This window comes from Schistocerca serialis, chromosome 1 (assembly GCF_023864345.2).
Source record: "Schistocerca serialis cubense isolate TAMUIC-IGC-003099 chromosome 1, iqSchSeri2.2, whole genome shotgun sequence".
NCBI classification, from domain to species: domain Eukaryota; kingdom Metazoa; phylum Arthropoda; class Insecta; order Orthoptera; family Acrididae; genus Schistocerca; species Schistocerca serialis.
In genome coordinates this window covers 689,112,396-689,135,810 of record NC_064638.1, presented here as the reverse complement: position 1 = coordinate 689,135,810, position 23,415 = coordinate 689,112,396, and the positions used below count along the sequence as shown (strand labels likewise).

The 23,415-nt window shown below is 39.7% G+C and overlaps 1 protein-coding gene across 1 annotated transcript in view; it reads left to right on the top strand.

Annotated features, from left to right (window-relative positions):
- LOC126480634 (myosin-I heavy chain) overlaps nucleotides 1-23,415 on the top strand; it is an 804,636-nt gene that overhangs the window by 658,085 nt on the left and 123,136 nt on the right. The window contains exons 15-19 of the mRNA XM_050103881.1: nucleotides 561-721; nucleotides 8,628-8,829; nucleotides 8,929-9,081; nucleotides 20,594-20,788; nucleotides 21,709-21,910. Of these exons, the coding sequence (XP_049959838.1) occupies nucleotides 561-721; nucleotides 8,628-8,829; nucleotides 8,929-9,081; nucleotides 20,594-20,788; nucleotides 21,709-21,910 (913 nt within the window). The remainder of the gene's footprint in view (nucleotides 1-560; nucleotides 722-8,627; nucleotides 8,830-8,928; nucleotides 9,082-20,593; nucleotides 20,789-21,708; nucleotides 21,911-23,415) is intronic.

The following is a 23,415-nucleotide window of genomic DNA, read 5'->3' as shown; positions in this document are numbered from 1 at the left end:
CTTCTGAATAAGCATTCTTATGTACTGAAGATGCACTCTTATGCCATGACAGCTAGTTATCCAGCTGTCATGCACTTACAGGTGAAACCATTGTGCAACATAAGGCAATGTTATGGGGGATGAGAAACATGATTTTACTTCTGTGAAGAATTTACATGTCAGAGGCTTCATATAGCTTGTTTGTAACTTGTACTTCCATCTATAACAGCATCAGTCTTAGGTTTCCCCTAAATCACTCCAGGCAAATGCTGGGATGGTTTCTTTGAAAGGACATGGCTGACTTCCTTCCCTGTCCTTCCCTAATCCGATGAGACCAATGACCTCGCTGTCTGGTCTCCTCCACCACAACAACCCAGCCCAACTCAGAATCAGAAATAGATATTTATTTGGGTTTAAGTGTCATTGCCAAAAGTCAGTACTGTATTTTGTCCTGATGATAGCAGGTATCAGCTATTTATTTATATGCCTTTCCAGCAAATATCAGAGGGGGTGTTTTGGTGAGTGAACCAAGAAACTCTGTTTCATAAGATTAAGTTTGTAATATTGTTTCATTGAACTAGGTTGCTGCTGCTTTGCGTGAAATGCGCCGAGTAGAGGAGGAAATGAGAAAACGAGAACGCTTAGAGGAGGAACGAAGGCAGCGTCAAGAGGAGGTGGATCAGCAGCAGCAACAACAGCAAGAAATGGTGGAAAATCAGCAAGCATTAGAGGAAAGTGAAAGGTGAGTTTCTATTGTATAGTACTCTTGGCACTTAAGGTTGTATGGCAGCAAATAAGACATTTTGCAGTATGTATTACATTACATATCCACTCATATTTCCTACATAAGATCACATTTCATATTTGATTACATGAAACATCTAGTTTGCTCTGAAGGTTTGCGCAGGAGAGCTTCTGTAAAGTTTGGAAGGTAGGAGATGAGATACTGGCAGAAGTAAAGCTGTGAGGACCGGGCGTAAGTCGTGCTTTGGCAGCTCAGATGGTAGAGCACTTGCCTGCGAAAGGCAAAGGTCCCGAGTTCAAGTCTCGGTCAGTCACACAGTTTTAATCTGCCAGGAAGTTTCATATCAGTGCACACTCTGCTGCAGAGTGAAAATCTCATTCTGAAAATCACTCTGCACACTAAAACACATCTAACCTTTCTATTTGTCAAAAACAAAGTATCCTGAACACTTCAAACTGAACTTATGTTCAGGACATGTGTAAAAAAAAAAAAAAAAGGGATTGATAATTGATTGTACGTTGCCCGCACAATTTGAAAAGTCACTTTACTATTTGAACAACCCTTGTATATTAGGAGACAGATGTTGTTATGTTTGAATTTAAGCATATATGTGTGTACTTTTGTTAGTGCTGATAAATTACTTTGTCTGAAAAGTATGTGATTTTCAAATATGTGATTTTCTGCCATTTTTACAAGTCTGTTGCTTACAAATTTTAGATATAGTAAATGCTTTTTGCATTAAATTAATTAACATTAGTTAAATGAAATAAGTTAAATGAAATAAGTTCAAGAAACATAATTTGGTGGACAAATAAATTTATTGTATGGATTTGTGTTTTTTATCATTGATATGGTATTGTTTTTGTCTCATGCAGTTCTCTCATGTCTGTTATGTTTATGTTACAAGCAATCAGTATCATGGAATAGTTGGCATGGATAAAGGGTCAGTATGATATTATTAAGAACTATAACTAAGAGATCAAAATCACTGAACACGTAAAGAAGCAGACATATTAGATGTTTACTTCTGCATCTTTTAAAAATAATTTTATAATTGTGTTCTGGAGGTGTTATGTTTTGGTAATTTTCTTTTAGTACAGGAATGACTTCTGCATGAAACTTTTTTAATCTTTCAACAACTTCATAGTGGAGTGATTCTAACAGCAGAAATGAATGGTCTCATGGTTTCTCACCTGCTAACTTGGCACAAAAATATATAATGCTGTGTTTCAGTGGGATATACTCATATATGTGAGGGTACATAGCTGCACAGGAAATTGGAATGTATTGAGCAAGAGGCATGCACATAGGAAAGGAACCTTTTTTGTATGCCTGTTTGTTGGTCTGCACCTTCTTTATTTCAAGAGAAACAATCTATACTCATTTAAATAACTATTTTCCAATATGAGTATTTTATTCATTGAAACATGTCATTTCAAGCTGTATATTTGTCACCAGATGAATTTTCACTCTGCATTGGAGTGTGCACAGATTTGAAACTTTCTGGCAAATGAAAACTATGTAACAGACTGGGACTTGAATGTGGGATTTTGCCTATTATGGCATGTGCTGTAATCGCTGAGCTATCCAAGCACAACTTATGACCCTCCCTAATAGCTTTACTTCCACCAGTACTCCTCCTCTGTTCACAATGTATTTGAACAAACTGTACAAAGTTATCAATTATATCAACAAAATATAAAGCTCCAACTGGGTGAGCTCTTCAAAAAGGTATGAGTCTTTGGATGAATATCAATCTTACCATTTCTGATAAAGCATAAAGTTGGCATTTCTGTCTTTCTCATCTAAATGATGCATCCCATTGCAGCAGGGCAAGCTGTGGAAGAGGCTGTGTTTGAACATCTGTGTAATCTATCAGGCTCTGCCTCACCTCCTATCCACAAGTATTTTGGGCTCGTTCACTCAATGTATTGTTCATGGTATTGACACAGTGCATGACATCCTTCCTGTTTAATGAGACTAATGGTCCTACTGTCTATGTTCTCCTTATTAAACAATCCCAAATCCATTGGCCATGCCAAGCTTCCTAATATGTTCAAAATAATACACCAAGAGTATTTTTCTGAATCCAAGATGAGGGTTTTTCCAAAAATTATGTACTGAATAGAACCTTGAGCTTCCATTAAAATGTAACTACTCTCTGCCATGCCCACCGCTTTAACCTAAAATGCACATATGTGCTTTGAGCATTGTTGTATGATAGCAGTAGGTGTATGTTGTGACTATTTTTTTATCAGCTGTTGATTGGCTTTAGAGATACCATTTCTGAACTGTGTACTAAAATGCGTAATAGATTGTAGTTTGGAACAGCATGGCTCAGAATCCAATTATTCAACAGGCTGCAGGTGTTACTATGCAGCAAATGTCAGAATTATGGTTGTTTGGCATGCAGAAGCAACAAACAGCTGTGCAGCTTTGAGGAAGTATGGAGTTACAGAAGCCAATGTTCGTCAGTGGAAAGTGACTAATGACATCTGAAAAATGTGAAGCCAACTAGGAAAGCTTTCAGCGGCCCACCGGTTGGACATTTCAAAAATATTAAAGTGGAAGTAGTGGTGTCTGTGCACAAAAAACGAAAAAAAAGAAATGGCATCTCCCATGATGTGATACCAAATAAAGCATTTCAGGTGGCACAGGAACATGATATCCTTTTTAAAGCCAGTTGCACGAGGTGTGCAATGATGATGTGATGCAATGTACTTGTGCTGCAACATTGAATATCCCTTGTTCAGCATCATATCTGGAGAAGTTGGTCAAGTATCAGGGACATATTATGAGACCAAGAAAGGAACATTCTTACCTCCTAGGTTAAATCAGAAATGCTGACAAGAATCCTGTTTACTTCTTCCGTACAGTCTGAGGGAGGAGGCTATGAACTCTTATAAAGAATCAAGGGATACTGATCCTTGATGCTTTAAAATTGTCATCTGACACCAACAGCGAAAGCAGAAATCTTGAAATTAAACACAGACATTACCATCACTCCGGAAGGCATGACTTCACAACTGCAAGTGTTAAATGGGATGTTGAATAAGCCATTTAAAGGCCATCTGAAGCAGCTGTACAGCAGTTCATTACTTCACAGTGGTTGAATCCTGACCCCTACTGGGAAGTTGATGAAGCCTAATTGCAGAATGGGTACAAACTGTTTGGACATGCTTATCCAGTGTATCATTTGTGTAATGTTTTAAGAAGTACTGTGCGATAAATGCATTAGATGGGAGTGAAGATGATCTGTGGGAAGAAATGCAACATAACCATGGCAGTGGCAGTGACACTTCAGAGTCTGTGGACCATTCCTATGAGGAGGACTAAGTGGCATTTGTATCTGACTAAGGAAGTCCTTTACCTGGTTTTATTTTGTGTGTACCAGTACTTTTATTATCTCCTTCAGTTCTCTGTAATAAGGTAACCATTTGTAAGTTTTCAAAATAAACCTAGTCTGTGTATACATGTTTTTCTGTAGTCCCTTGTTAAAAAATGGAGGGTCATCTTGGATTTGGAGATATACCATACTTTCATTTATGCTCCATTCATTGGTTGTCAACTTACACCCTTGTATGTGCGTTCATTTGCTCACTGAAGAAGAAATCAGGCCTGCTGATTGAAATGTTGTCACAATAGATTCTTTACACCGTTAAGTGAATTCCTGAATTATGTGGATTTTTATGCAAAATCAACTATTATTCCAAGCTCTTCCCCCCATGGCTCACAGTGGGCAACCCCTCAGTAAGCTGCGTAAAAAGGGTGTGCATCAGAACTGGACCCCTCCCTGTGCACCAGCTTTTACCCAATTTGAAACTCTGCTGAAATCTGCACATTTCCTCGTGCCACTCTCTCCTGCTTGAACTTTGGCTGTGCTGTCCAATGCATCTGCCTTTGAAATCAGTGCAATCGTGGTCCACAGGAATGGGATTGACTCTGAACAGCCTGTAGCATATGCTTGTAAGACATTAATCCGTGCACAGTGAAACCATTCCCACATTGAAAAGGAGGCATTACAGTAGTGTTTGCCATTAAAAAATCTGATGTCTATCTTTTTAGGACAAAGTTCTCTCTAATTACGTTGGCGGTATAACTTAAGCCTTGCTCCAGCCTCCCAGAGTGACCAGCCCAACACCTCAAGCACTGAATGTTATTCCTCATCACATACAATTATACCATCTGGTATAAGCCCACAGCATAGCACTCAAATGCCAATGTGTTGTCACTTCCACCCACAGGCCTGGACTCTGATTTCTACCAACAGGAGGTCCTCTGCTTCCACATACATAGCACGCAGAAACATTTGTTGGACGATTTCCCCATAATGCTCATGTCATCACCGCTTCCATGTGCTGGAACCACACCTTGGGGCACATGACTGATGGCTGATCAGCTTATGTCACCTGCCAACTGATGACCAAACTCAGTTCCTGGAAATATATTTCTCATAGGCTCTTGGTTGCAGATAATGTCTTTCAATGGACAGAGAGACTGACATGCATTGGGTGGTCATCCCAGCAGAACTGTGCCAATTGTATTGAGCATGTTGCACTAGGGACATGACATTGTTACCGCACTGACATATGTACTGTCCAGGAACCATCAGCAACATCAAAAGAAATGTGTGTCGCTGCATTGCATGCACCCAGTTCTGGGTGGCACCTCAACAATATTTGCCCCTTGGCCTACACCCGCCCCACCCCCACCTCCTCTGGGACCATATCCATCTTGATTTTGCATGCCTGTTTTTGGGATTGATGTGGTTACTCATTGTGGGAGCTTACTCAAAGTACCAACGTGTTGTACACCTGGCGTCCACCACAAACGATCCCACCCACATCTCCTTGGCCCAGATTTTGGACACCAAAGGCTGCCTCACACATTGGCCTTTGATAATGGGCCATAGTGCACTGCCTTCAAAGAAAAACATATGTACAGCTCTTCAATCCATTCTTCCTCCTATCCACATCCTCATCTGAGGATGACATGGCGGTCGGATGGTCCCAGTAGGCCACTTGTGGCCTGAAGACGGAGTGCTTTAGTCAGTATGGGTCCCAAGTACTTGAATTCTCTTACTCGTTTGAAGACATGCCTGTCAACAATAATGGAGAGGAGAGGAGCTTGATGTTGCAAGACAACGAGATATTTTGTTTTACTCTCATTCACTACCAGCCCTATTTGTTTTGCGTTGCGGAGGAATCAAGAAGTGTCAGCACTTAATTGCTCCTGGATGTCGCCAAGGTTCACAACATTATCAGCAATGCCAGGACTGTATCTGTTCTCACCATCTCCATTTCTCTGTTTCGACCAGTGTCGCAGCTTACTTTTTCCAAGGCCAAGTTGAATAGTATTGGTGCCAAAAGATCTCTGTGTTGAAATCGATTTTGAATACTGAATGGTGATGATAGATGGCTGCTGAACCCTACTTGGCAAGTTGATTGGGAGTAGCAAGCTGTTATTAGTCAGATATATTTAGGTGGAATGTTGACATCTTCTAATGTTTTCCATAGCATGGAGCGGTCAATTCTGTCATACATTACACATATATCAATGAATAAACGGTTGAAAGCTTTTATCAGTTTTGTAATTTCTCAATATTTTTGAAAGACTATCACAGGAAACAAAATCAACTGGCAGCTGAAGTGTGCATATCTCAATCATTCATATACTTTTGTTTGCCATTCTGAACTGCTGAAAATTGTATAATTCTTTTTTCCTATACCTAGTGATAATGCTAACATGGAATGTGTCTTTTCTTTTGTGAACACACAGGAGACCAAAGATAAGAATAGCTTTAAAATAGAAAACATAAAAGATGTTGTGCGTGCCAGTACAATTTCAAATTCTTGAACTGCCTGTGCTTTTGTGGAGAGTTGTTGGGAAACAATAAACTGTAAACAGAGATTTTCTTCATCCTCCAAATATTCGAGGCATAAAAGTGATAAAGGCAATAATGAGATAATGGAGAGTAGTGATGATGAATAAACTGACAAGATACTGCATATTTAGTCTTAAAATAACTACAAAAACTCATTGTTTTAATTTAGAGTAGTTTTACTTAATTTATTTTTAAGTTGTAAAACACTTGATTTTACTGATAAGGTATGTTCTCTTTTTTATGTGCACTGTTCCCCTTTTTATTATGAACTTAAAACAAGGATGAATGGCCACTACCAAGTGGTGGCCAAGAGCAAAGTGCATCACCCTATGGCAAAACATTCAGTTGAATATAACGTGTTTGATTTCAATGGCTGCTTCACAACCCGGGCAATTTGGATCCTCTCCTCCACCACCAGCTTTTCTTAACTATGCAGATAGGAATTGTACTTACAACACATTCACCGCTCCTGAAATTATCCCGGCCTCAACCTATGGTCACCTGCTGTTCTCACACCCTCCATCCAACAGTTCTTGCCCTCTCCTATCACCTCCTCCCTAGTCAGGTCCCCTCACCCTCATTGCATCCTGCTGTCTGCGATTTCACACAACAATCTTTTCCCCTTCTCTGCTTCTCTCCTTTTCCACTCCCCATCCCTCCCCCCCCCCCCCCCCCTTTTGCCATCCTTCCCCCACAACCTCCCATTGCTGCACCCAGCATCCTTGTTCTGCCACCATCTAGTCCCTGCTTATTCTGCCAAACAGGCCAGACTTCTATCCTCCCACTCGTACCCTACTATCCCTCCCCATTTCCTACCCCACTCTGGAATGCTCTGTCCATTCAACACAACACAGTTGCATTATGGCCAGAATGGCCGGAGATAGCAGTCATGTACACATGAAGTGCACCTGCGTGAATGTGTGTGTTTTTTTGTTTTCCATTATGAAGAAGGCTTTGGCCGAAAGCTCAGTGTGTAACAGTCTTTTCATTGTGCCTGTCTGTAGCTGAACATGTCATCTCTATAGTGAGTAACAATTTATCCTTTTCATAATACTGTTAAAATGTTATCAGTAGCAATGATGTTGATTCCCATAACTCTTGCTGTGAACTGTATGAAGTTAGTTAAACTATATGAAAAACCAAGGGATTGATATGCTCAATTAAATTAAGATAAAATGTTAATTTTGAAAAAGATTACTATTAATCTACTTGGTACAGGCTTCTTCTCTCTTTCATTGTTTATGCAGCTGTTCTGTATAATTTATAATGGAAATTGCTAGTGACAATTAGCTTCACTGAGCAAAGTCTCTTATTTTGATCCTATATTTTAATCAGACACTGTGATTAAATATTTCATTTTCCTACATTACCTTCCTTAGTGACACTTTTCACAAAACTGAGCACCTGTATTATGCCTACAAATGCATTGTTTGTTCTCATTTTTTATTCTCCAATTAGCTGCTGTATCTTAAAACACTTTTAAGTATGCAGGGAGTTAATGTTTTGTAGATTGGTGAAAAGTTGGTGATACTACCCTCCATGTTGACAGAATTTCCGCTTAATATGTTGCTACTGCTGCTGTCAATTATGGGTTTAAGGAGCCTAAACATCTAAGGTCATAATTCTTCTATCCCCCCCTCCTGCTGTCCCCCAGTATGGAATAAGTGCATTCCATCTGTCTGCATGTAGAGGAAATTCTATGTGCAAGTGTGAGGAAGTTTTCTAAATGTTTGCATAGTGTGTGTCAGAGGCGAGACATTGGTACCAGCCTGCTATTCCTGTAGTGGGGCATGGAAAATAGCATAAAACACGTCCAAGTGGCCAAACATGTTGCCAATCATAACAAGGAAACCACTTGCTTTGCATATCATGCAATGGATTGTGTACAACTAGCTTAAGGCAACTTTTTTGTGGGCATCAGACATGTATTGACAGAAGCTGTTTCTGTTTGAAATGTGTTATGTTATTTTTCAAACAGATATAAAACTGCATATAGTTGAGAAGATTCATCTTTTTCAGGGCTGCCCAACAGGAGATTGCAGCTCTTTCACAAATGGCAGAACAAATTAACTCAAAACTTGCATCATCTGAACCATCAGGTGATTCTGTTGATTTGGACAATCTGTTTGCATTCTTGTCTGATGTGCAACCTCGTAGTAATAACATTATTGATGAAATTGGAGAACAAATGGATGAACTTGTGGAAGACTTGGATGTTGAGGTAATTCATTTTAAGATTAAATTGCCTTCTAATAACATATCAAAGATGGAAAGAGAACTTCTTTTGGCATACTGTGGATTGGCTCCAATTTATTTGCAGCTGGAGTCGGTGATGAAGGAAGCACCAGTACCACCCTCTAGTTTGGATCTGTCTCGTACATTGGGTCCACCCTCTCTGCCAGAACCTACTGGACCACCCCCACCTCCACCACCAACTAGCCCACCAGCTACTTCAGAGCCCATCTATGAATCAGTAAGCTTTTGTTTTGAAAATTCTTATATGTATATATAGTGTAAATACATACAGAGGTAAAGAAGGGGTGGGTATTGTTATTCTGAACAGTTATTTCCCAGCACAATTTACCATGCAACACCCTTACAAGCTTTTCAGACTGTTTCTGACCACTTTGTATATTCCAAAGTCTAATTAATTTATCAAACTGTATCTGCAATAGTATTACTTGTAAATTAATATTCAAGCTTGATTTTAAAGGACACAGATTGACACACATTTTCAGGTGTGGGTGAGCACTGTAGCTCAAAACTTTGTCTGTTAAGCCTGTTCTGCTTAAAATATATTGCAAAATGTAATTAATTTATCAAACTATATCTCCAATATGAAGTTGAGAATTTAGGTCTGACAGGAGGCGTGCTAGTGTAGTCCGTGCTATTGCAATGACCACCATGTCCAGATGGCTTAATGGTCAGTGTGTCTGCCCAGGAAGCAGGAGACAATTGTGTGTTCTGTCATTCTCTACCCTTTAAAATCAACCTTGAGACTTAATTTACTAGTAATACTTCCGGAGATACATATAAACAACTGAAATAATCAATTTTTGACAGTATAATGTAATTAGATAGATAAAAAGTCTACTCACCAAGCGGTGGCTGAACACATGTATAAAAAAGGTTTTACGTTTGCAAGCTTTCAGAGTCTGTGGCTCCTTCTTCCAGCAGAAGGGTTGAAGGGAAAGTATTGGAGGCATTTAGGAAGAGGGACAGAGTTTGGAAAAGTCGCCAAGAACCCTTATATCCCCTTTTCATTCCGTCAGGTTGGTCACCCTGGACTTGGGGTTCTGGGTGACTTTTCCAAACTCTGCCCCTTTTCATAAATTTCTCCAATCCTTCCCTTCATCCCTCTTCCTTCCCCTTCAATTCTTATGCCGGAAGAAGGAGCCATTGGCTCCAAAAACTTGCATACGTAAAACCTTTTTTTATATGTGTGTTCTCATGCCACTGCTTGGAGAGTAGATTTTTGTACCTATCCAATTAATTAGATTGTTAAAAAATTATTATTTCAGTTGTTTTTGTATATCTCCAGTAGTAGTAGTAGTAGCAGTAGTAAATTAAGATTCAAGCTCGATTTTAAAGGGTGGAAAATGACACATTTTCAGGTGTAGGTGAATACTGTAGCTCAAAACTGTATCTGTTAAGCCTTTTCTTCTTAAAATATATTGCAAAGTATAATTAATTTCAGACTACATCCCCAGTGGTATTGCTAATAAATTAAGATTTGAACTTGACTTTGGAGGTCACAGAATGCCACATATTTTCAGGTGTGAATGAGCACTATAGCTCAAAACTGTATTTGTTAAGCCTTTTCTATTTAAAATTTTGTTATTCATGGATTGTGTTCTGGATGACTGATTTGAGACGAGAGTATGTAAGACCAAGTGAGCAAGCAGGTAAAATAATAAGACTTTGGATACTAAATGGTTGGAACCTTTAATTATTTTGCAGTGTTTCAGTCACCATTTTCAGACTTAGAATTCTTTATGGCAGAAGACATGCAGAATGTATAAAATATCAGACTTTAACTTTTTCTCTGTACTGTAGTCCAGGGATTCGTTAAAATAATTTATCAAAGTTTTGGAAGACTGTTTTCTTCACCATGCAGAAAAATTGTGCATTTAAAATTTAATACTACCAGCGACAGAATACTAGATCTTTATAATTTTTCAGGGAGGCTCATATGCACGACTAAAATTATTCATGCATGTGGATGTGAGTGAGTACTGTAACATGTTTGCACTGGCCTTTAGTGACTTTGCATGATTCAGAACTGTGCCTGATATCAATCATGGTGCAAAGGGTAAGGATTCCCCTTAAATGTGCAGGCTAGGTGTTCATTGTGCGCAGAGTAGTGATTACTCTTAAATATGGAAGCCAGATGTTTCTGCCAATGTAATACAGTTTTCTTTATTTGTTCCTATCACAGTGATCAACATCTGGTGGTCTTCACACCCCTTATATACCATATCAGGCCTGGCACGAACACTAAACATGAACAGCACTAATACACCCTGGTGGCTGTTCTACCTGTTACAGAGGATTGCCGCTCTAATCATTTACATGCCCACCGATGGTACATATGTGTATGAAGGTACATTGACATCCAACAATGTTTTCTGGATGCTTCACTTTTTTTTGGCAGGCAGTGTACTTTCATTGCTAGTATCATTCGTCAGTAAAACGATGTAATGATATGCATCACTCTCCTTGAGTGATGTGTATCACTAGAGAGCGCAAATAAAACTTATGGAAATAGCTGGGAAGTCATTGTATGGATGTTTCACTATTGACTTCATTTTAGATGGCTCTGAGCACTATGGGACTTAACATCTATGGTCATCAGTCCCATCATTTTAGATAGTACTGATTGAGGGCACTTACTGAAGTTTTTCCCACTGTAACATTCACAACTAGAATAGGACATAATGCAACAATGATCAATAATTTATTTTATAATCCAACTGTCTTTCACAAAATTGGTGTGAACCCCATGACCTTTGGTCTCACCATGATAGCCAAATGGCAGCAATATTCTTTTCAATAAAGTATAGCCAAGAATGGACATGAACAGTTTCACAGTGTCATAAATGTTAATTCAGTCATATTATTCAGGAAGTGTTTACTCACTGAGCAATGGGAAGATGATTATTGTAGTTGAGTTGGCATAAGTTGATCCCTGACAGTTGCAGGGTACTAGGTGTGGTAGCTTTGCACTCCTATCTCAGACAATAAAATAATGTGATTTTATGAACATCTCTGTGGTGATACCTCAGTGTTGTCATGGCTCTGTAACAGGTACTGTTTCTGCATGCAGCCATTAGTGCTTCACAGTTGAAACTGGCAACAGCACTGTGAGTGGTCTGGGATCTACGAGGTGCATTCAAGTTCTAAGGCCTCCGATTTTTTTTTCTAATTAACTACACACCCGAAATCGATGAAACTGGCGTTACTTCTCGACGTAATTGCCCTGCAGACGTACACATTTTTCACAACGCTGACGCCATGATTCCATGGCAGCGGCGAAGGCTTCTTTAGGAGTCTGTTTTGACCACTGGAAAACCGCTGAGGCAATAGCAGCACGGCTGGTGAATGTGCGGCCATGGAGTGTGTCTTTCATTGTTGGAAAAAGCCAAAAGTCACTAGGAGCCAGGTCAGGTGAGTAGGGAGCATGAGGAATCACTTCAAAGTTGTTATCACGAAGAAACTGTTGCGTAACGTTAGCTCGATGTGCGGGTGCGTTGTCTTGGTGAAACAGCACACGCGCAGCCCTTCCCGGACGTTTTTGTTGCAGTGCAAGAAGGAATTTGTTCTTCAAAACATTTTCGTAGGATGCAGTTGTTACCATAGTGCTCTTTGGAATGCAATGGGTAAGGATTATGCCCTCGCTGTCCCAGAACATGGACACCATCATTTTTTTCAGCACTGGCGGTTACCCGAAATTTTTTTGGCGGCGGTGAATCTGTGTTCTTCCATTGAGCTGACTGGCGCTTTGTTTCTGGATTGAAAAATGGCATCCACGTCTCATCCATTGTCACAACCGATGAAAAGAAAGTCCCATTCATGGTGTCGTTGCGCGTCAACATTGCTTGGCAACATGCCACACGGGCAGCCATGTGGTCGTCCGTCAGCATTCGTGGCACCCACCTGGATGACACTTTTCGCATTTTCACGTCGTCATGCAAGATTGTGTGCACAGAACCCACAGAAATGCCAACTCTGGAGGCGATCTGTTCAATAGTCATTCGGCGATCCCCCAAAACAATTCTCTCCACTTTCTCGATCATGTCGTCAGACTGGCTTGTGCGAGCCCGAGGTTGTTTCGGTTTGTTGTCACACAATGTTTTGCCTTCATTAAACTGTTGCACCCACGAACGCACTTTCGACACATCCATATCATTCTCGCCGCTTGTGGTAAAATTCCATCTGCCGTACGCTGCTCCCATCTCTGGTACATATTGACAATGAATGCGGCCTCCAGTCTGGAGAAAAAAAATCGGAGGCCTTAGAACTTGAATGCACCTCGTACTTACACCATTTTCACTACAGGACCCACAGTAGGTGAGCAATTTATTTGTTTCATCAAAAATATTCTTACAGTGCTATGAATTCAGTTTTCCTTTACAAAAGCTGTGGGTCAGTTATTGTGGGAGCTTAGGGTGGCGAGCACCAACCAGGAGCAAGTGAAATTAAAGTAGTAAGTTACCAAGAGAGAAGGAAATCAGCGTCTTCCAGTGGATGATACTCAACTAAAGGAGTAAATTTCTCCAGGAGTAAATTTTTCATTTACTTCCAAAGTAAATTTATTTACTCCATTATTGGTGGAGAGCACCATTGAAGAGTAACTTGAGGAAAAAAGGGCAAAATTTACTCCTAGGTAGTAGTAGGAGTAAAGTAGGAGAGTAAGGTGCGATCTGTGAGCTCTGTGTTTTAAGTGTCGAATTCCATGGATTACCTGGACTACAAAGAATATATGGAGATGGAGGAAGAGGTGAACGTCTCAAGAATGTGGGTTGCAATGGAAAGAAGAGACCTATTTGTGATGTATAGCGACAGTGATTTCAAAGAGCAGTTTGGGTTTCGTAAGGAATTCTTGGAGTTGATACTTGCTATGTTGGACCATTACTGCAGCATAATTCTGACAGGAACCATGCTTTGTCTCTTAGGCTGCAACTTATTTGTGGACTGTGAATCTTTCGCACAGATACTTGTCAAATCATAGCAGGAGATCTCATTAATATCCATCATACTACTGCTGGAAGAGCTTTTAACAGTGTGATAAACAGTTTAATTGCCTTAAAGCCACTGCATATGTTCATTCCACAGAGCCAAGAATATATGTCAAAGAACAAAAGGAAAATCTATTGAACTGGCGGATTCGCAAATGTCGTAGGGGCCATAGACTGTGTACATATACCCATACTTTGCCCTTCTGGAACACAAGCAGACCTATACAGAAATCGCAAGAATTTATTTTCTATCAATACATAAATCATCTGTGATGTCAATATGAAGATTTTGAATGTGGTAAGTCGTTGGCCGGGTTCCACGGATGATGCATGCATTTGGAGCAATAGTAGAGTTGCTGCAGAATTTGAAACTGGACAGTATGATGGGTTGCTTGTTGGAGATAGTGAATATGTTGTCTCCAAACATTCCTGTGTTCCGAGCCCATACAGGAACCGAATGGCACTACAATAGAGCCCACATTGCTACCAGATGTGTAATAGAGCAAGTGTTCGGTTTTTGGAAGAAACTTTTCCAAATTCTCATAAAACAACGCGATCTAAACCAAACAAGTGTGAGAATGTTATTGTGGCTGCTGCAGTTCTACACAACTTTGGAATAGAAGTTAAAGATGTGTTTCATCCTGATATTGTGGAGGTGAATGACATCGAACAATATGCATTTCAGCCAGAAGCAGATGCTGCAGGCCAAGCTGTCAGAAGGTCTATTATACTTAATTACTTTAATGAGAATTGTACCTAGTTTGCTAGTAAAGTTAGAAGTTAGTGTAAAGACTTTCCCTTCTGAAATGAATAAATAAGCCACCAGATTGTCACTACTGTAGTGAAAAGTGACTCATTTAATTTATGTGTAATTTTATAGTTTTTTTTCACTAGGGGATTAACATTCTCATTTTATTTCTTAACTGAGTATACAAAGTCATACAATGTTTCAATTATTTCTAAAATAAAATAGACTTCTTTTACAATATTGCAAATTCAGATAAATATTAGAATGTGGTATTAACAAAAATTAGCACCGACTCTGAAATGATAAACAAAAATACACTCCTGGAAATGGAAAAAAGAACACATTGACACCGGTGTGTCAGACCCACCATACTTGCTCCGGACACTGCGAGAGGGCTGTACAAGCAATGATCACACGCACGGCACAGCGGACACACCAGGAACCGCGGTGTTGGCCGTCGAATGGCGCTAGCTGCATAGCATTTGTGCACCGCCGCCGTCAGTGTCAGCCAGTTTGCCATGGCATACGGAGCTCCATCACAGTCTTTAACACTGGTAGCATGCTGCGACAGCGTGGACGTGAACCGTATGTGCAGTTGACGGACTTTGAGCGAGGGCGTATAGTGGGCACGCGGGAGGCCGGGTGGACGTACCGCCGAATTGCTCAACACGTGGGGCGTGAGGTCTCCACAGTACATCGATGTTGTCGCCAGTGGTCGGCGGAAGGTGCACGTGCCCGTCGACCTGGGACCGGACCGCAGCGACGCACGGATGCACGCCAAGACCGTAGGATCCTACGCAGTGCCGTAGGGGACCGCACCGCCACTTCCCAGCAAATTAGGGACACTGTTGCTCCTGGGGTATCGGCGAGGACCATTCGCAACCGTCTCCATGAAGCTGGGCTACGGTCCCGCACACCGTTAGGCCGTCTTCCGCTCACGCCCCAACATCGTGCAGCCCGCCTCCAGTGGTATCGCGACAGGCGTGAATGGAGGGACGAATGGAGACGTGTCGTCTTCAGCGATGAGAGTCGCTTCTGCCTTGGTGCCAATGATGGTCGTATGCGTGTTTGGCGCCGTGCAGGTGAGCGCCACAATCAGGACTGCATACGACTGAGGCACACAGGGCCAACACCCGGCATCATGGTGTGGGGAACGATCTCCTACACTGGCCGTACACCACTGGTGATCGTCGAGGGGACACTGAATAGTGCACGGTACATCCAAACCGTCATCGAACCCATCGTTCTACCATTCCTAGACCGGCAAGGGAACTTGCTGTTCCAACAGGACAATGCACGTCCGCATGTATCTCGTGCCACCCAACGTGCTCTAGAAGGTGTAAGTCAACTACCCTGGCCAGCAAGATCTCCGGATCTGTCCCCCATTGAGCATGTTTGGGACTGGATGAAGCGTCGTCTCACGCGGTCTGCACGTCCAGCACGAACGCTGGTCCAACTGAGGCGCCAGGTGGAAATGGCATGGCAAGCCGTTCCACAGGACTACATCCAGCATCTCTACGATCGTCTCCATGGGAGAATAGCAGCCTGCATTGATGCGAAAGGTGGATATACACTGTACTAGTGCCGACATTGTGCATGCTCTGTTGCCTGTGTCTATGTGCCTGTGGTTCTGTCAGTGTGATCATGTGATGTATCTGACCCCAGGAATATGTCAATAAAGTTTCCCCTTCCTGGGACAATGAATTCACGGTGTTCTTATTTCAATTTCCAGGAGTGTATTATGCCATACAAGAAATAAGAACATATTAAGTATTTGAAAAAATGTCAGGAAATAAAAGTTGTTTTATACATATGAATATTTTCTTATTCATTCACAAAAACCCAAATTTCTAGAGCACATTGGCTGAAGAACTGGGACCTTAAGTTTGCTCCATTACATTCTTGAACTTATTCAAAATTTCCATTTTAAGGTTTCGTTCTTCTTCTATGATTTCTCTTTGTCTTTCTATTAATAAAATTTTTGCATTGTATTCCTTTCATATTAAACACATTTTTAAGGAATGAAGCTCGTCTGCTTTTTTCAACAACTCCCAGTTATTCACTGCAACTACATGTTCTCTCCCTCTTTTGCTTGGCGCATCTTTTGATAAGCTCCCACCAGAGAACGCAGGCCAAGGTTCATGACTATGGGATAAAGCTCAACCTTCATCAGTTTCAGTGCTACCTTGAGAGCAGTTATCATCATCAAAGTTGCTTGAAAGTATCACATTATCTTCAGATGTGTCATTGTTGTTAACTCCAGCTATACCCTCGAAAACTTGTGGGATTATATGAACAACCATTTGGCTTGTGTTGGCTATCTTTGTCTCAACTACTCCACCACCAGTTTGAAACTGTTCGCAATTACATTTAGCTTTCATTTTCTCTGCTTTCACTTTCATGTCCTTGCAAATTACTTTAAGCTGCTCTTGTTGTGTTTGTGTAAGAGCTTCTGCATTGTATTCAAAGTGTATTTTTTCCCAAACACCCTTTTTCCTTTTTAGCATGTTGATATCATGCTTTTTAGATTCAATAGTAGTTATGTACTTTTTCATTATTTCAGCAAACGGCTCTTTTTCATTTCCTGGTATGTTTTTTGAATGTTTCTTGGCTACCTCGATATTGCTGCTAGCTCGTTTCTCAAACTGACACTTAAATTAGTATGTGTCACCAACCAACAATGGACGTTATTAGCTGTAGACAGCGGGGTTACCAATAGATTCATCCATCAATAGCATGTTTCTTTTTCATAATTCACAGATCTTATCATTAATTAGTGTACTAGCATTTAGATTTTCCATTTTTAATAATTCAATTTAATAATCCTTTCTAGATCCTAAAACTATAGCGATGAACATAAATCACCAAAAGGTGATACAAGAATGTCTGCCGACAATCAATATTTTTCAAGAGGGAACATAATGTTGGTGCCAGCAGTGTGCAGAAAAGGCTTACTTCTTTAGTAAATAGGCATTACTACTTTAGTTACAACTAAAAAAGTAAACAGAAATTGAGCTCCCCAGCAGTTACTAAAAAAGTATATTACTGCAGAAGTAATTTACTAAAGTAGTCCAGACTAAAGAAGTTACTACAAGAGTAATTCATACTAGTTTGGTGCTCGCCACCCTTTGAGTAGGATTGGGAAAAAACTTTATTAACAGAATTAAAAGAACAAAGTAAGACAATTTGGAGAATTGTTAAATATGAAGTTAACAAAAGAGGTAAAGAAAATTATATTCAACTCCCTGATGACAACAGTGCTGAGACCGATGATGTTAAATTCAAATAACTGACTGCTAAATGCAATGAATTCTTTTTAACAGTAGCAGAAATTGCAAGGAAAGACCAAAAAATATTTTGAGATACCTTCATAGTCAATCAGTGAGATTTAGTATACTTTTTTTTGGTTTGGTCCTTACTACCATCTCTGAAAGTTTGTTGGTGGAGTTATGTTCACCCTTAGAGAGAGAGAGATAGAGAGAGAGAGAGAGAGAGAGAGAGAGAGAGAGAGAGAAAGGGTTTAAAGAGTGGGTGAGAGAGAGAGAGAGAGATATTCCCATAGTTATCGATATAAGTAGATGAGTACTAGTTGTAAATGGTTGTTAGTAAATTTTTCAGAAACAGCCTGCACTACCCACTTATGTCTTTTTAATGTACAAGTTGATTCATTACCCATCCCTGAAGTCTCTCCTTCACAATGGGATTTATAGAACACAATATGTGAATGAATTAATGGGTTTTCAGAATTGGCAAATGTCACTCTATAGCCAACTTCAAGAAAGCTGAAAAAATGCATTTAATGATTCTTGCTAGTACTCGATTGTAGTGTTGATTCCTCTTTTCATTCCTCTTACTCTTAATTCTGGACTGGTAGGGAGCTGTGATCTGGGAGTAGTAAGGTGCTGAGCAAAAATAAATAGTATTACAAGTAAAATCATTTATTCAATCATCCCTCAGGGAAATTTTTAATTGCCAGAGTAAGTAATATTTGATCACCACAGAGGCTAACTTTGAAAACAAATTGTTACATTCTGAGAAATACCCAAATTGTATCAAAATACGTATTCATATGTCCGTAAAGCAGACAGATACAGTGTAGACAATAACGTTAGAAAATACTAAAAATGTCAACTAGTTTACATACACAGCAAAAAGCTAAACAGGAAAGAATTATTGTTTCACTATTTTGGACTATAAGGGAAAGCAGAAATCTGAGTCGTGAAGCAGACTTGCACCAAGTGAAATCAAATGCCAGATGAGGAAATTAGTATTAAAGTTATAAAATTTTATAGAGTCGGTTGTGAAGCAGCCAAAAGGAATTGCTCTTTTGCTGGTAAACCTATAAAACAGTGTAGATGTCTGTAAAGCAGACTTTGTCATTTACAAACATCAATTATATAAAAATAGAATTTAAAAAAAATTTCACACAGACAAAAATTATAGCTTTACATACACAGGTGCAAAACAACCAAAGAGAATTATCTGTTTCACTAATATACATAATCATAGTAAACAGAGAAGTTAAACAAGTGTATGCATCTGTGAAGCAGGCTTTTGCTTTTTGGCTTTACATAAACTGCTGTGAATCAGCCTATTTCACTAATATACAAACCATAAAAAGCAAAAAATTTGAAATGTACACATGGGTAAAGCAGACTGAGGAGTTTACCAAGTACTTTTATGAGCAGCAAAACCTCAGACAAGCAAAGAGCTCGAAGCATACAAATGAGACAAATAGAGAATGGCTCAGTTTTGACCGATCTCTGAGTCAGTTGCTCAGCAAATTATAAAACATCTGCTCAGAGTACAAATTAAATTTGAACAGCAATTGGATACAACTGAAACACAATGGTTTTCCACCGAGTCCATGTGGCCCACTAGTATCAAAAGAAGATAAATATGGAGACAACATGCCAAAATTTTAATTGAGAAATAATAATAATAAAAAAAAAAACACATACGCCTTCTGAAACTGACACTTTCTAATAACCAAATGAGTATTTGTCTCAGACAGATTCTTATTACCAGGGTGCTGATCCACAGAAAGGCATCAGCAAAACACGGCGAATAGAATGACCTGAATCAGTTTACTGTCAAAATAACAAATGATACTCTGAAGTGACTGCATAACGAAGGGGCATTTTCTCGTGAATCTTGACCAACACTCAAAAACAATTTTGCTCTCTGTCATTGTTGCATTATGCCAAAGCAAGTCATGGGCAGTGTATGAGGCCAAAACCACCAGCAAAGGCAAGAGGCACCTGTCGTATAACTGCAGAATATAGCCTGTCACTGCACAGACAGGATAAAGTTGCAGTTGCCCAATAGGTGACAGCTCAGTCCGCGAAGTAAACAACAATCTTGCTGACTACCATGGCTTTGGGGTGCAAGACAGTATACTGTGTGAGATTCCATGCATACCCAAACCCCAGCTGATAATGAGTGAGTTATGCATGTGCCTGAATCCTTTGCAGGGCCACCCCAGGCCCCACCACTCGGGATGCAAAGAAACCCACTGCTAAGCAGTACTAACAAAGAGTTTACTCAAGCAAGGAACTGATGCAGGCCCACGCATGTCTCAAATTCGATACTTAATTCTCACTCTGTCCCTTCTATCACTTCCGAAGTGAACCTAGAAAAGTCCTTTACTTTGACCTATCCTATCTGACTGTTTCTCCTTCATCTTTATCTCCTCATTTTCTCTTGGAGTCTGAGTGACATACTCTTCCTTTCCAACCTTCCCCAGCCATGTCCTCTTTCCTCGTTGAGGAAGCAACATAAAAGGTCCAATGGCTAGTGTTTTCCATTGGTAATACTTCCAAATCTTATATCTAAAAGTAAAAATTTGTCCCACAACTCAGTGTCATGCCAACTTTTTTGTCACTTTTTATCAAGATCAACTTTTTTTATCTGTTCAGTATATTAGAGATACCTTTTGTTTATTTGTTTTAGTCTGCAGTCTATATTCTATATTAAATATAAATTTAATTCTCTACCAGGTTCTTCCTCGGGATGACGACGATGATGATGTAACATCACCAACCAGCGTATCTGCTCCTGCAGCTCCACACAAGCTAGTACGACCAAAGAGTCCTGGAGTAGAACGTGTTCAGCAACACCGCGCACCAGGCTCTCCTCTTGCTGGCTCTCCACGACACAGCAGGCCAAGTTCACGTGGATCTACAGTATCGGGGGTCAGCTACTTTCATTTATTTGAGTCGTCATTTTTGTTTATGTATTTCAAACTGAACCAAACAGGAAACTTTAGTTATTAATGTAAATGTGCATAAAAACCATAGAGCATACCCATTTTCCTTGAACCATACATTGGCAGACTGCTTTCTACTTACTTCTGTTATAGGTTGCCTTTTTTTCACATAAACAGCAATGTACTACCTTTTGTTTTTCTGTTGTTTTCTTTTCTTTCTTTCTTCCTTTTTCTTTCTGTATTTACTGACGTTTATTCAGTCTTTGTCTGCCTCACCATTTCGCACCAAAATTTCACTAACTTGCACTGTTATTGTTTATATGACGATTTTACTGAATCCTTGAAATCAGGATGTGTAGTAGATACTTCTTGTTCAATAAATAAGACTGAAGACAGTAGCTGTGAATAAACTGGAAGTTGAAATTAATCTGTCACCATATGTTCTTGTCAAATAAAAGACAAGTATGACATAACATACTGAATTTTTGCAATACCATATCCCCTTTGACATGATTAGTCTCTCTCTCTCTCTCTCTCTCTCTCTCTCTCTCTCTCTCTCTCTCTCTCTCTCTTTCTCAAATACATCCTTAATTCTGAGTGAAGTAGTATAATGGCTAATGCCATTTGGAGAACCAAGTTTCAAGTCCTGTCTGGCTATGCTGATTAATATTTTCCATGAAAAGAACATAGCTGATTTCCTTCTTGATCTTTGTACTTTCTGAGCTTGAGCTCCATCTCTGATGTCCTTGTTGATTGGTCACCAAACCTGAATCTTCCTTCCTTTCCAACTCTCTTGGAACCTAGTTCTTCACTTTTACAGAATATGGGATGAGACAGGGGGAGGAGGGAGGAGGTGGAATGTTATTAAGTATTTGTTAGTAATGATTTTTTACTTCGGTTCAACAGGGTGTGCAATCCTCATACTCCTGGCGTTACAATGGTCGTGCTGAAGAAGATGCTGAGAGAGAACAACGTCGGAAGTTCAGAGTTGAAAAGAAACTTCAAGAACTTGAAGAGCAACAGGAAAAGGAGGTGCTGGATGATGCTTATCACGATATTGTGGAGTTTGCCCATAATTATTTCAACTCACATGAACGAACTCCTGAAGGTAAGTTTTTGTGTGCCAACTAAGAATCAAATCATCAATTCATTGCATTTCTTCTTCTGTAACTCCTGTCCACCCTGTAGCTTGTCCAGGAGGCTTTCCAGCAGATTTGTGATTTTTAGTTATAGTTCTGAATTTTGTTCTGCCTTGAACAACTTCATATCTACCCATCTTTTTGATTTGCAGCTCCTTGTATTGGCCGTGTTTGCATAACTGGCAGACTTCACATCCAAAAATTCATATCTACCATTTCACTTCAGGATTTCATGAAATTCCATTGCCAGTTTTTGCAATTCTTCATTGATAAATTTTAGTTGAGAATTTTATTTGTGAGCCTATTATTCATTCTGTATATGTGGCCACAGCTGCCATTTTCTAATTGTATCTGTTTTTTTTTTTAATTATAGATTTAATTTGATTTCTTCTTCATCTAAATTCCATTTGTACTGTACAATTATGTAACATGTTATGCTAATGTTTTGTAAGGTTTTTGAAGAACAGAAAACTCATTTGTAAAAATCAACATGCATTCTGCAAATAGGAACCTTGTGAAACTCAGCTTGCTCTGTTCATCCATGAGATCCAGAGCACCATAGACAGGAAGGCATTCAACAAAGTTCTGCACTGTCTTATGCTGAACAAAATATGAGCTTTCTGAGTATCTTGCTGTATTTGTGCCTGGCTTCAGGACATTCTTGCATAAAGAAATCAACACATCATTTGTAATGGCACAAAACTGACAGATGTAAAGGCAGAGATACATTTTGCGTCATGGAGAGGTTTAATGTTGAAATTTTGAGAGTGTGCTTTCCAGAAAGAGTTGGGAAACATATTTCCTATCACTTTAATTTTTTGTCTGTGTCTTCAGCCTGCACATGAGTCTGGTGTCTACTTTCTTTCAACCATGATGTGCTTGCCAGATGTCTCTCCCCATTCCTTTATCCTTTCTGTCTTCAGATCACCTTCCCTGTACTATCACACTCTATCTGAAGTTCCATCAATCAGTATTAACAACAGCCTCAACCTGGAATTGGAGGAGAGTTTTCTTGTTTTTAAACCAGAGGTGATCCCTGCTCTTTTACTGGTGTCTGGCTACTGCTGTTGTTTTGTAATTAAAATATATTGTCTTGTCATTTTTCTGGAGTTATAACGTCTGACTGGACTTTTGATTATTGTTACAGTGTCAAAGAAGTAAAACTTCAATAAGCAAATGTTGACCTTACCTTATATTTAACAAAAGTGATGCTGCAAATGTGTAATATGTTGAACAACCAATGTAATGGAAAGAAAGGGAATTTATCCTCAGTGACTAGACCACTGTACTGATGCCCAGTCTAACTGTGCAACTAACAGAGCAGAGAAATGAAAAGAAAATGCAAGAATGTGAGGCACACATTGAAATGCAAACAAAGATGCTGCTTCACTGAGTGAATCTAAATGCCACAGCACTCAACTGCCAAGAAAAAGTACACATAAGTTGCTATGAGACTCATATGAATGTTCTGAAA